Here is a 15,349-nt window from a genome sequence, read left to right on the forward strand (position 1 = left end):
CAATATTATTTGAAAACTAACAGATCAGGTATAAATTTGTTACTTGTAAAAGTTAGTTTTTTTTTTCACTTTTATTTTCTCAGTTTCATTCACACTCTCCCACCCCTCCTGATCTGACCCTAACTAACTAACTAACTAACAGCGTCCGCATAAATTCTCAAGAGACTGAGGCATCACAGCTCCAGGATGCTTGCTTTTCAGATGCTCGTGCATCGTGGTGGTGCTGCCGTGAAAAGATAGCTTCGCTTTGCATAATCTGCATCCAACTTTTTTTTTTTTTTTCTTTCGGTGAAGTGCTCCCTCACTTTAGAAAGTTTCCGTCTGAATTTTTTTCCATCTCCTTCCCACTCCTCTATCCGATTCGCCATTGCAACTACGTTTATTTTCCTCTACATTCATTCATTCTTCTCCTCCGACATTCTTCTTCATTGGTAGGACTGTGTGCAGTCTTGACAAACAATAACAAACAATACTGCCCCCAGGTGTTCATGTAGTGCATTGCAGTTACAAAAACCAATGTGGTTCTTTGTGACTGGAGCCTCTATTGAAGGTTCTGTTTGTGATGCGTCGACAATAAAAAAAAAAAAATCCGCGTTGACGATTTTTTTGTAGTTGACTAATCGTTGCAGCCCTAATTCTGTGGCTTGTGTGTCTACTTTCCACCCCAAAGCCTACCATCAAAGCAGAATTGTTCATTTCAAATGCTGCTATTGTAGATAATATGCAATTAAAAAAATATATAGAGCTCCCTTGGGCGTGTGTTTATTAAACTTACTCCAAACAGTTTAGATAAATTAAAGGTAAATAGATGTCTATATTTATTCATCTATTTTCTGAGGGCAGTGAGGGGCAATAGAAAAATGGAAACCAGTCCTTTACGGAACAGCATCATTTAAACTGGGTGTGGTTGTGCCCATAATGATTTACTAAGTGTGTTTTTGAGCATTAGAAAGAAAACTGCTTGCTATTAATAAACCTGCAAGAACATGAAGATTGTATCCACAATTAAACTAATATCTGCCAAACGCTGTGCATGTGTATAATGGATTTTTTTCATATGCCTAGTGTCCTTGTTGTTTGCTACTGCTCTGGTCTGGGATATCTACTTTGGTCTTCTACAGAAAGTGACAGACAACTATCACCTTCGTTAAGGAAAGTGAGAACTTTATTCATGCAAGTTAATATTTAGACATTTGGCCGTGAATTCAATTTTTTATTGAATTAAAAGCAAGTAACACTCGATATAAACAAGCCAAACTTAACAAAACTAAATTCATTTCAACCCCATCCCAAGAGAAAAAGGCCAACACCCAGAGTAAAATTTCAAGAGTAGAAAAAAGGGAAGAGAATCCTTTCCCCAATATAAAAGCTTATTCTCTAATATCATTGATTAGATCCTGTCGGGTTTTAAAGTTTTGAACAGGTCCTCTAACTGAGAATTTGTTTTTTTTTTCCAATTTCAAATAGTAAATAACATCAGTTACCCACTTACTTAAAAGAGGAGGGATCGGATTCTTCCAGTTGAGCAAGATAAGTCTATTTGCTAATAGAGAAGTAAAGACAATAATGGTTTCTTTGTCCTTCTCCACTTTAAGCCCATCTGGGAGTATACCAAACACAGCTGTTAATAGTTTAGGAGGGATAGGAGGGATTGAGACTCTAAGGCTGTCTGAGAGGCATTTAAAGATTTTGGTCCAGAATAATGTTTGTTTGGTGCACACCCAAAACATATGACCCAATGAGGCTGGAGCTTGATTGCAACATTTGCATCTTGCCCTGGAAACATTTTGGACAATTTTAAATGAGATGAATCATGAATGTGCTCGATGAAATATTTAAGTTGAATAATTGTATGCTTTGAACATATGGAGCTAGAGTGAATTCTGTGCATGGCTGCCTTCCACTCCTCCTTTTCTGAAATGTGAATTAGTCAACACAAGGCTTTGTAGATGTATACTATGCCTTGATCAAATCAAATTCCAGGACACATCAGAAAAAAATTGAAACATACCAATCATGAAAAATGTTACATTTTGTGTAAAGGCCTCTGGTCATTCATTGTGTGAAATATGCAAAAACAGAAGTTATTAGGAAAGGGTAATACTCATTCGCAGTTATTGCACTTTGTGAATCTCAGTGCAGTAATGACTTATTGCATCAGTACTCTGGAATGATACAATGAAGGAAATATACAGGTTTAAGGTAATTCATAGTTGTAGTAATCTGTAGAGATACTTGCTTAAAAAGAATAAAAGGTGGTAAAACACACAAGCAACTTGTAAGGTTAAAAGTGTGTTTTTGTCATTATAATAGTAATAATAATTCACATTTATATAGTGCTTATGCTTTTGGTAGCAAGTGCTGCTTATGTAATAAATGACCTACAGTGCATCCGGAAATTATTCATAGCGCATTACTTTTTCCACATTTTGTTATGTTACAGCCTTATTCCAAAATGGATTAAATTCATTTTTTTCCTCAGAATTCTACACACAACACCCCATAATGACAACATGAAAAAAGTTTACTTGAGGTTTTTGCAAATTTATTAAAAATAAAAAAACTGAGAAATCACATGTACATAAGTATTCACAGCCTTTGCTCCATACTTTTGTCGATGCACCTTTGGCAGCAATTACAGCCTCAAGTCTTATTTGAATATGATGCCACAAGCTTGGCATACCTTTCCTTGGCCAGTTTCGCCCATTCCTCTTTGCAGCACCTCTCAAGCACCATCAGGTTGGATGGGAAGCATCGGTGCACAGCCATTTTAAGATCTCTCCAGAGATGTTCAATCAGATTCAAGTCTGGGCTCTGGCTGGGCCACTCAAGGACATTCCCAGAGTTGTCCTGAAGCCTCTCCTTTAAAATCTTGGCTGTGTGCTTAGGGTCATTGTCCTGCTGAATGATGAACCTTCGCCCCAGTCTGAGGTCAAGAGCGCTCTGGAGCAGGTTTTCATCCAGGATGTGTCTGTACATTGCTGCAGTCATCTTTCCCTTTATCCTGACTAGTCTCCCAGTTCCTGCCGCTGGAAAACATCCTCACAGCATGATACTGCTACCTCCATGCTTCACTGTAGAGATGGTATTGGCCTGGTGATGAACGGTGCCTGGTTTCCTCCAAACGTGACACCTGGCATTCACACCAAAGAGTTCAATCTTTGTCTCATCAGACCAGAGAATTTTGTTTCTCATGGTCTGAGAGTCCTTCAGGTGCCTTTTGGCAAACTCCAGGAGGACTGCCATGTGCCTTTTACTAAGGAGTGGCTTCCGTCTGGCCACTCTACCATGCAGGCCTTGTTTCATACGATACGAGAGCGTACAGGTGCAGTTTTTCTCCGAAAGGCGTTTATTTTCGAACCACCAATCCTGGCAGACACTCAACCTCTAACCCAAAACACTTTACGGCCAACAAGAGCACATTGTCGTAAAATGTACATATTGCAGACATAACATTTCCCCCCTACCTCACCAAATACGGTGACTCCCAGAAAAACATAAGGCTCGAACTTTCAGAAGTAATTGAAATTGTACAAAAGTATTTTTTTTTTTTTGTGCGCTTTTGCAAAACCCAAAGGTCATTCTAAAGTCTGCTTAACTGTGAAAATCAGTAAGGAAATCTTTGAATCTGGCTGGCCGAGTTCTGATGCGTTCAGGTCTGGAGATGGTTTCAGTCAGAGGTTGCAACACCTCAGGATCCACATTCTGCATAGGGACCAATGATCCTGCAGTTGAATCGAGCCACTCTGCTGTAAAACCTGAAGAGTCACAGCTCGACACTGGTGGTGCAGGTACCTTGCGGAGGTGGCTTCCATGCCATCAGGAACCATCAGCCAGATAAAATGTGGCAGGTCCTAGTATGCTTATTACTTTTAAAGGAGAAGACCAAAAAGATTTCAACTTATGTTCTTGATGTGGCCTCCACACCCTGACCCAATCTGATACAATTATGTCTGGCATTTTCACCCTGCGTGACATGTCAAAATGTTGCTTCATTTTATTCTTGCTTTTGTACACCCTGTTGTGTGTATGCATTGCAGTGGGCAAAGCTGGTTGGGCACGCATACGATCCAGTGAAAGCTGAAGTTCACGACCAATCATAAAAGCTGCAGGTGAACTGCCTGTAGTTGAGTGCTTTGTAGCTCTGTAGTGAAGAAGTGTCTGGAGAAGTGCCGAAAGAAATGTGCATCCATCTGCCAAATGTGCTCTAATGCCATTTTTTAAAGTTTTATTTAGACGCTCTACCCCCCAGTGGCCTGAGGGTGGTAGAATGCTGTCGTGGTGGTGAATTCCTTTACTCATCAAAAAGCTTGTAAATTCAACAGAAGGGAATTGTGGACCATTATCTGTTGAAACAGCCACTGGCAACCCCAAGCGAGCAAAAATGGACTCCAAAAACTCAATCACAACTCTGGTTGTAACTGATCCAACTGAGGCTACTTCTGGCTACTTAGAGTGTAGGTCATATGCCACAATAAGAAAATGCTGATGATGTGGAACGCCATGTAACTCACCGCAGATGTCTAGCTTAACTAAGGCTTAACAGGCCACTGAACTGGCTGCAATGGTGGTGTGGGTGGAGGACCCATTTTACCGCTAACAAGGCAAGCCGGGCATTCCTTGACCAGAGCTTCAATATCGACATCAATCCCTGGCCACCACACAAGGTTGTGACATCGTTGCTTTACACGGACAATACCCAAATGGCCCTCATGTGCCATAGCCAGGACTCATGCCTGGAGAGACCTTGGAACTACTGGGCAGAGACCACAAGCAACACCGCTTTCATTCCAGCAAGTGAGTTAATCCTTGACACGATGGAATGGCGTCACCTCAGCAGGTACTTGAATAGGCCACCCCTGCCTGATAAAAGTACGAAGCTGAGTGAGCACAGGGTCTTGCTATGATGCCTGCTGCAGCTCCTGGAGTGACACCGTGGCCTCTAGAGGGGTGTGAAGAAGCTGGACAAGTTCAGGCTCAGCAGAATCTGGGCAGGGAGTCATGACTGGAGGAGCTGAGAACCGAGACAGTAGGTCAGCCACCACATTGTGGCGCCGGGAGTATACTGGAGTTTAAAATTGTACTGCTGGAGACGCTCTGACCAGCGGTGCAGTCTTAGTGGCCTGTGACCAGAACCAGATATAGAAAGCAGTGCAGTGAGAGCTTGGTGGTCAGTTCTGAGTGTAAATGCACGGCCATACAGATACATGTGCCACCGTTCGCAAGCCCAGATACATGCCAGTGCTTCTCGCTCACTGAGTATTTCTGTTCACCTGGGCTAAGAGCTCTAGAAGCAAATGCCACAGGTTTCTCAGTCCCCTTCTGAATCTGAGACAGTACAGCCCCAAGAGCAGCTCCAGATGCATCACAAGTGACTAAGGTGGGACTATTGAGGTCAAAGTGTGCCAGCACAGGCGGTGAAACAAGCTGAGCCTTTAGTAACTGAAAAGCCTCTGTGCAGGCTGGAGTCCATGCCCAGGAGCATCTTTCTTCAAAAGTTGACGTAAAGGTGCAGTAGTGGAGGAGTATTGCGGCAGAAAACGTAGATAGTATGCAGTCATACCCAAAAATGAAGCAACCTGTGCTACTGATGTGGGCTCTGGAATTCTCTGAATTGCCTCTGCGTTAGACTGGAGTGGGGTTAAACCATCTGCAGATAGTCAGAAACTCACAAATTCAATTGAAGGTGCAGAAAACACACATTTATCATCATTAAGAGTGAGATTATGCCTGACCAGAGCTGAAAATACTCTTTTGAGAAGCTCATCATGGGTAGAGGTTGTGGGACCATGCACAACTATATCATCAAGATAAATGAAAACCCCTGGAATCCCTGCCAAGATGGTTGACATTATCTTCTGAAAGCAGCTCGGGCCTGAACTGAGTCCAAATGGCATTCTAGTATATCGGAAAACCCCAATGTGAGTGACAAATGCAGTCAGGTCTTGACTGCTGGGGTGGAGTGGCACCTGCAGATATCCTTGACGGAGATCTAACTTTGTAAAGAAACGAGATCCATAAAATTGTGTAGTTAGCTCCTCTGAAGTTGGCAGAGGGTATTTGTCAGGAATGACTTCCTTGTTTACTGCTCTTAGATCGACACAGATTCGTAGTTCCCCTGACTTTTATTTTTTTTGCAGATACCAAATTGGAAATCCATGGGGCAGCATTAATAAGTTCTGTAATTCCTGCCTCTAGGAGGTGTTGCAGTTCAGCAGATACCCCGTCACGAAAAGCCAGTAGCATGCGGCGTGGTGGCTGGATGACAGGAGGCACAGTGAGATCTAGCAAAGGCTGGTGATGAAAGGCAGAGAGACAGCCAAGATGGCCACTTCTGTTGCCAAGGGGAGCAGACATTAAGAATTACAGATCCACTAGTGTCAACAAGGGTAAAACCAAGGCTGTTAAAAAGATCCAGGCTTAAGAGGTTGGCACCATGGCGGGAGACATGAAATGTGAATTGTGGAAGAAACTTAGAACCATAGTCTACTGACAGCTCAACTGAACCCACAATGTCAATCTTAGAGCTGGCATAGCCACAAAGAGTGGTGACTGGAGCAGGTAGCTAGAGATCTGGGAAAAACTTCTTCTTAGTCTTTAGATTTAACAGAGACACTGTTGCCCCAGTATCTAGCAAAAGCAGAAGACATGCGTTGTCTAGTTCTACTGTGCAGGTTTTAAAAGATGTATGCCTAGATGTCACATTATGAATTGTCACAGGCTTTGACAATGCTGGAGCGGAACGGCAAACTTTCGCGAAGTGATTGGCCTTATTGCAGCACTGGCATATCTGACCCCTGGCAGGGCAGCTCTGCTCTTTCATGGAGTGTGATTTAGAGCCACAATTTCCACAACAACGCTGGGGTCTTGGAGGAAGCTGTCGTGTAAGATGCACACTGGGATCCTTGTTGCAGTTGTCCGAGTCTTCTGTGCATTGCAGTGCTTGAGCCGTGTCTCCTGTCACTGCTGAGGAAGCAGGAGATGTCGAGTTTGGCGGCGAACTCTGCGGCAGACTCGATCTGAAATGCAATGTGGGTTGCCCGTGATAGACTTAAATCATCTGATTCTAGCAAGAGCTTTTCGCGGACTTTGGGATTGTTCGTGTGCTCAGCCAATTGATCCCTAATAAATTCATCTTGCATGTCTCCGAACTTGCATAAACTGGCTAAACTCCTTAAGTTGGCCACGTATTGGTGAACCGATTCGCCTGCCTGCTGTCGTCATTTATGAAAAAGGATTCGGCGGAGAATAACACTTTGCGAGCAGGTGAAGTGCGTCTCCAGGAGAGTCACAGCAGCTGAGTATGTGGCTGTGTTCCCCAAAGTCTTAAACACACGCTGTCCCTCCGTTCCCAGACAGTGTAGGAGCAAAGCTCTTTTGCGTGCATCACTTACATTTTGCAAATCAAGAGCCAGGAGGTAAGTTTCAAAAGACTCCAGCCAGCGGGACCAAAGCACTGGAGGTTCTCCAGGCAGGAAAAGAAAGGGAGATGGTGGTGGAAGTGAAAATTCAGCCATCCTTGTCGCCAAAATGTTGCATACAATATGAGAGCGTACAGGTGCAGTTTTTCTCAGAAAGGCGTTTATTTCCGAACCACCAATCCCGCCAGACACTCAACCTCTAACCTCAAACACTTTACGGCCAACAAGAACACACTGTCATAAAATGTACATATTGCAGACATAACCAGCCTGATTGGTGGATTGCTGCAGAGATGGTTGTCCTTCTGTAAGGTTCTTCTCTCTCCACAGAGGACCTCTGACAGAGTGACCATTGGGTTCTTGGTCCCCTCCCTGACTAAGGCCCTTCTCCCCCGATCGCTCAGTTTAGATGGCCAGCCAGCTCTAGGAAGAGTCCTGGTGGTTTGAACTTCTTCCACTTACGCATAATGGAGGCCACTGTGCTCATTGGTATCTTCAAAGCAGCAGAAATTTTTCTGTAACCTTCCTCAGATTTGTGCCTTGAGACAATCCTGTCTCGGAGGTCTACAGACAATTCCTTTGACTTCATGCTTGGTTTGTGCTCTGACATGAACTGTCGACTGTGGGACCTTATATAGACAGGTGTGTGCCTTTCCAAATCATGTCCAATCAACTGAATTTACCACAGGTGGACACCAATTAAGCTGCAGAAACATCTCGAGGAAACAGGATGCACCTGAGCTCAATTTTGAGCTTCATGGCCAAGGTTGTGAATACTTATGTACATGTGATTTCTCTTTTTTTTATTTTTAATAAATTTGCAAAAACCTCAAGTAAACTTTTTTCACATTGTCATTATGGGGTGTTGTGTGTAGAATTCTGAGGAAAAAAATGAATTTAATCCATTTTGGAATAAGGCGGTGACATAACAAAATGTGGAAAAAGTGATGCACTGTGAATACTTTCTGGATGCACTGTATATTTTAGCACAGAAGCTCTAGATTTGTGGGAAACTCGTTGTGGGATTACTCTGTGTGAATTACTGTTTTTCACTTGTGATCCTTGAATAATTGAAGTTATGAATAGAAAGTCACCAACCTGTAAAGCATTTTCATACACTATATTTCAATTTGTCAGTTTAATGCTCCAAGATATGATGGAGTCTAAAATTGTTTTTCCCTTTTTACATGAACAGTTCCCATTTTTCTCTGTATTGCTATGTCCGCAGCAGTTGGGTCAGTTTGGAGTTTGAGTTTTGGGAATCGATTTATTTCTGTAACTAAACTACACTATTCTGGTAAATCTCCTGAAAAATAGCAACAAATGATTGTTTGCCTATTTCATTATTTAGCAACAAGCCATGTCGTTATTTTGATGAGGGAAGAGGAACCTGTCCTTTTGGAGGAAACTGTTTCTACAAGCATGCATTTCCTGATGGCCGAATAGAGGAACCCCAAACTCGGCGGCGGCAGCTGGGCTCATCTGGACGGCATAGAGTCAATCAGGTATTAGAACAATCATGGAATATTTGTTTCAGAAGTTTTTAATGTATAGTTGTGGTTGTTGATTTACAAATATATTTGTAGGTGTTTTCTTAGTTAGTAACCCTTTGGGTTTGATTCATTGTACATCACCTGAAGGTTGAATATTTAACCTAATTAATGCCTCATTTTCTATATAAAACATCAAATTCTTTTTAATTCTTATTGAAAAGGCTTGTGCACTTGAATATTTATTGCTTGGTTTCGCCCCCTCCACCACATTGTTTTAGATTATAAAAGTTATCTGTAGCTTGATAGTTACCCTGTCTGACTTATTCCAAACCATGATATAAAAAGAAAGTGTTGTAAACTGTTAATATGAAATCCATACCATACATGTTGACAAACCTAAACATAATACTTGGTCTAGTGATGGCAGATATTAGTGAAGACAAACATGTACACCAGATATTGCTTCATTTTCTCCATTACAACATCATTTCCTTTTAATTGATAGTTATCACTATGGACTTGATGTTTTAAAAATTTCTGGAGACTCAGGTCACTTTTTCCTGAATACAGAGAAGATTTTCACTTCTCCACTGCTTCTCATTCACTATAACCCTTAACAGGTGACAAAATTGAAGCAATGTCTCTGGGTATTATTGATGGGCCTAGCTAATTGATCTTGGCATACAAAAGTCAGTATTTTTGGAAATGACAGCTTCTAATGGTAGCCTACTATACAATGAGAAAAAAATTGGTTCCTACATCAGTCATGACAACTGCAGACAAGAATGTAGGATTTGAACATAATAAAAATGTTTTTGGTAAGTATGAAATAAACAGTAAACATTATAGTTTCATTATTTTGTACAAATTAGGGGGCTTTGCCTCCTGCTTGCTTTTTTTTAAACCACCTCTATGCTCAATCAGCAGGCTTGCTGCTGCTGCTTGTGGCGTGCTGTGTGATCTACATGTTGCACAGTGCTTCGAACATTTAAAAGCCTGTACAGCAGCTGTCCTCCTTGTTTCACGGGATGTTAGTGTCTCCGAGAAAATCACTTCTCGACTTTTTTATATAATAGAGAGAGATGATTTCCACAGACCTATCAAAAACATATTGCATTGTGAATGCATACATCAGGTATGTGTTGTGTTATGAGATTAGTGCATAGTTTCACATCAATTGTATTTAGAAAAAATGCCACATTTTAATAATTATGTGCTACAGCTAGTCTTTATTGAGAAGTATGTTGCTGCAAAAGACTTAAATTTGGCAGAATGTTGTCATGATTAGATTTGCATCAGACACATTTGAATAATGATGCATAATACTGTGTGCATCTTTTTTTTTTTTTTTTACTAAAAATGTGCATGCATTTAATTGCAGTCGTGAGTTTGTTCTATATAAAAGTTTTATGATTATAAAAATATTTTTCTGTAGTTCTTCACTGTGCCATTCATATTTTAATGGGTTAATTTCCCACCCAGCACGTTACTTTGCTCAAGTTTAGATACTCTGTGATGAGAATTCAACCACATAGCTTTGCTAGGGCTCTGCAGTGTATAGATCACATGTGTGGTTCTAGAGCAGTGTTTCCCAAACCCGGTCCTGGGGGCACACTGTGGCTGCAAGTTTTTGTTCCAACCAGATTCCTATCAGTGACGACACGTGATAACACTGATCTCATTTAATTAGCTGGTATTATTTTTCTTTCATTCTAGATTCAGAAAAGCACAGCAGCATGATTTGTACATTTATAAGACATTTAGAAATATTTCTGTTTGCTGTAGATTTAAATGCTTAACTCTCTTTTGTTGATTTCATTATATTTTGCCCTATCTGTGCAGTTTTTCCCCCTTTGTTGTATCTTATTAATGACAATTAAAAATGAGCAGAGCAGACACCCAGGCAAACACTGAATAAGCAAAGGCTGCAACTACTTTAGCAACAAAGCCACTAATTAGTAACTAATGGATTAATTAAACAGTTAGGACACCTAGAAAAGTAGAATGAAAATCAAGATGAAAATATGGTTAAAGAAAAAAAAATACATTATTATTCCCATATAACTGCATGGTGTATATGTGTGTGTGTGTGTATATATATATATATATAGATAGATAGATAGATATAGTACTTAGTTTTCTAATTTCTATATTGTTCCCAAAGCACAGAACTTGGGAAATAACACATCACTTAATTAGCCCAGGAGTCTAATTTAAAACAGAAGCTGGTTGGAACAAAAACCTGCAGCCATAGTGTGCTCCCAGGACCGAGGTTGGGAAACACTGTTCTAGAATATGCCTACTGGCGATACTTGGAAATGTCTTAAGCGATGAACCCGGGGTCATAGAGTGTTTTGGGTCTTTAATCATGAGACACCCTCACCTGTGCGACCCAGCCATGGATAATCAGCCCCTGATTTGTGTGTAAGTGATACACTACTCCTTATATCCCTACTCCGTATCTACACCCATTGCAAGGTTTTTTTCTGTACCCTTTTACTCTAAGTGGTTTGAGTGTTTGCTGTAATGAACAGCACAACTTCAACTGGCTCAATTTGGGCTATTCAGCCATTGTTTCTGTTCTAACAAGTTATGCATATTTTGCACTTATTGGCTTCCTCCATTAGGTCTTCCCAAGGAGCTTTAAGTTCCAACTGGACCACTTCATTTGTAGACTCTGATGTTGACACCATGTCTGGGTAGAGCAAACTCAAGCTGCCTTACTAGGTCGACATGCAGCTGCCAGTACTGTGTTGTGGCAAGGAGGAGTCCTGTAGATCCAGGCTGATGATGTACAGTACCTTCTCCCAGGTTTGATGAAGGTGATGGACTGCTTGGGGCCATGCTGATTCTCACTATCTTGAAATTCTGTAACATGTATTGTGTAGCAGGTGAAACACATTAGCAACATAATTACTTATTTGGAAAGTGTTTTGTGATGATAAGCAGAGGTTTCCTATAGTATACTATGGTGAATAACACCATAATCATCAAGTGTTACTGAAAGCAATTCGAAAACTCAGGATAGCATGTGGTGTACCATCTAATAATACAGCATGCAGTTTTGCAGCAGGACATCTGCAGTAGTAATTTGTTGATTCTATCCTTGTTGAAAGGCCTTTAGCAGGTGCATTATTATAAGGGTCCACAGCTCATAATGGACAAATACATTGTATAAACTTGGTTTCTAAGCCTTTTCATTTCAAACTGAAGTAATGAAAAGTTTTCTGCAGCTTAGTGTATAGCCTAAATGTAAAATGTTAAGGGTTGTCTGTCTGACATGCAAAAACCCCATGTGCCTTGAACCTTCATCTTGGTATTCTGATATGGTGAACTTAACAGGACCCACATATTAATGCTGCAAGCTATCTCTGCCATGTAATTTGGTGCTTCTAATGGCAAGTTGGTAGCCTGTGAGTGATACCAGCTGATCACTTTTGTCACAAACACAAGTAATACACACAGATTGCAAAAGAGTCATATGGGACCAAAGTATTGGAGGTGTGGGCTACCTCTGCCATGTTATGGGGTTTCATGTCCTTCTCGCAGCAAGCATTACTGTAGCTGCATGAGACGGGAAAAGAACTACAGTAACATCCTCTGATAGTGAAGTGCACTGCACAGGCTTGCTGATTATTTTCATCTCAAACGCCTTATACACTGTAGGGCACAAAAGAAGTGGTAGTACCCTTAACAGACTGACTTGGTTCATGCGCTTACAAAACACAGCACCCAAGTCAGTCTGTTAAGGGTACTACCACTTCTTTTGTACTACCACTTCTTTTTGGGCACAAAAGAAGTGGTAGTACCCTTAACAGACTGACTTGGGTGCTGTGTTTTGTAATGAGCGCATGAACAACAACCTTTCTTTGACTGGACGTCTGTGTGTTTTCTAGTATGTATTACATCCAATTGATGCTCTATTTAGAATTCTTTGGTATACTCGTATACATATTGAAGACAATTTAAACCTCTCCCACCAACTGTTTACAAGGCAGGAACTAACCTTAAAGTACTTTGTAGGGCACACTTTCATCCCTGGCCATTTTAGAGGCACTAGTCACCCTAATACGCATGTGTACACTTGGGGGAAAATAATGAATCTATGGTTAGCTTTAATTCTAAGCCAGGCTCCTAAATCTATGAGACAGCAGCAGCATTAATCCTTATGCTAACACGCCACATGTTACACTGTCTTAGCTTTGTGGTTTTTTTTTTTTCTTTTTCTAAAAAGGACCATACAAAAGGTACTTTATTCTGCAGGTTATTGTGAATTTTTAAAACTTACGATTGTTTGTTTTATATTTTTATGTACTAAGGAGGAGTATTCAGAGAGGCACATGCTGATGTCTTTCTTTGTGTTAATGTGTTAATACATACTGGTAAATGTGTACAGTTTTAATTAGGATTAGGCTATAATAAATTTCCTTTTAATTACCTTGTTTTGCTTCATATTTTTTTCCCCCAAAACAAAAATGTCTAAAATAACTGCTTGTAAATCAATTCTTCATTTAAGGCAGCAAGCTAGAGCAATGTTAATTGTGGACATCCTTGGGCCAATAGGGGCACATAATCTGTATGTTCTGCTGGTACACCAGCTTCCTTGTACTTTCTGAACAATACACATTACTTTGATGGTTGATGGCTGATTTCTAACATAGTCATTAAGTGTGTGCAGGATGAGTTTGTGTCTGGCATCGGATGTAGTGTTTAGGCCGCAGCCTTTTCCTGTTGAAACTAGAAAGTTCTATACCCCTACAACACTGCATGTGAAAAAACTTAATTAATAAAATACATGGATGAACAATATTACAATAATCCTGCAGAAATTGGAATGGAGTAGGTTAGAAGTCATTTCCATCAAATAAAGGGAGGAACTGCTAAGCTCAAGTTGACATTGCTTTTGTATATAAAAGTGCTTTTTGAAATTAATTTTTTTCAAATTGATGATTTAAAGCTAAACAGTCTTAAGCAATTTATTGTTTTTTGGTTTTTTTTTTTTCTTTTTCTCCCAGAGCCAAAGACGGACACCACTCTGGGATTTATTTGATGAAAGAGAAAATAATGACTCCTTTGACAATGATGAAGAGGATGTAGTTACGTTTGAACTTGGAGAGATGCTTCTCATGCTTCTGGCAGCAGGTACTGATGATGAAATCACAGATTCGGAGGACGAATGGGACTTGTTTCATGAAGAGCTGGATGATTACTACGAGGTTTACCTATAGCACTTCCCTACAGTAGCAAGTATGGACTGTCTGTGTGTCTGTTGACAGTAGCTACTTTCCCTGTGTTGTGGCAGTGCCATTTGGGCAGGCCAAATTAATCAGACAAATAAATACAGTTCAGTGCATTGTTATTTAACCTTTTTCTAGAAATGTCTATTCTGTGAGTTTGTCAGTGTCTAGTCTGACCAAAAAAAAAAACAATAAACATTCTTCAACTTATGGGTGTGGATGTGTTGTGCATCATCAACCCAGGTGTAGTTTAAACTGAAATGGTGTGCACTGTCTCCACGGCAGTACGGCCTTTTGGTGTAGGTATGTTGTACCATAAAGAGACAATGCAAACAAACTTGTGTGAGCAATATGAAGGGCAATACTTTAAACTGTTTAAATGTGTATTTTTTTATTTTCTTTTTCTACTCTTAATGGATTTCCATTGAGCTTACTTACACTGATGTGTGTGATTATTTCACTTACACTTCTGAAACAGGTTTTGCACATTAACTTCCACGCTTTGTTTTTGTTGGAAATTAATTTTGACACTGTATACTATTTAATATTGGCTCTTGGAGCACACCGAGTTATAAAATCACACCTGTGATCTGAGCTAGCTAGTTTTTTGCTTGAGGCAAATTGTCATGCTGTAGGTAAATTTATCAGGCCTGGAAGACCACTGTATATAGAACCCACAGCATGAAGTAAAAAGATGACTGTATTTCAGGTTGATGTATGTAAATTCAGTTTAACTGTGGTTTGTATGTGTTTAACTAACAGACTTCAGGCTGTTCCAAAGATAGCTAAGCCACTTACATTCTGAAAATTAGTTTATGGTATGTTCTCAAATGTTTGTATTTATATTTTCAGGTTTATATGCTACCAAACCATTACAGAATGACAATTAAAATTATTTAAAATTATTAAAGGTTTTCAGTTGTTATTAGTATTTTGTTTGATGAAGGCAGCTAATTTTGAGTGTATATCAGATGTATTTTGTTGGCCACGTAACATATTCCTAACAGATCCCAACAAATTGTGATGTACTGTAATTGCATTCATTTTAAATTTGTAAAGAGACTAGAGAGAACTCTCTGATTGTTCTGGGGTAGATTTTTCATTTCATTGAAGCAAAGGTATTCCTATTCAGCACTTACATTGTCCTACTTTTGTATGAATATCTTCCCAGGTGTGTGTATATGTTTGTGTACCTTTG

At 40.2% G+C, this 15,349-nt stretch overlaps 1 protein-coding gene across 1 annotated transcript in view; it reads left to right on the forward strand.

Annotated features, from left to right (window-relative positions):
• Positions 1 to 15,061, forward strand: part of mkrn1 (makorin, ring finger protein, 1) — a 90,733-nt gene extending 75,672 nt beyond the window's left edge. The window contains exons 7-8 of the mRNA XM_039770024.1: positions 8,773 to 8,926; positions 13,930 to 15,061. Coding sequence (XP_039625958.1) covers positions 8,773 to 8,926; positions 13,930 to 14,142 — 367 coding nt within the window. The 3' untranslated portion in view covers positions 14,143 to 15,061. The remainder of the gene's footprint in view (positions 1 to 8,772; positions 8,927 to 13,929) is intronic.
• The last annotated feature ends 288 nt before the right edge of the window (positions 15,062 to 15,349 follow it).

This window comes from Polypterus senegalus, chromosome 11 (assembly GCF_016835505.1).
Source record: "Polypterus senegalus isolate Bchr_013 chromosome 11, ASM1683550v1, whole genome shotgun sequence".
NCBI classification, from domain to species: domain Eukaryota; kingdom Metazoa; phylum Chordata; class Cladistia; order Polypteriformes; family Polypteridae; genus Polypterus; species Polypterus senegalus.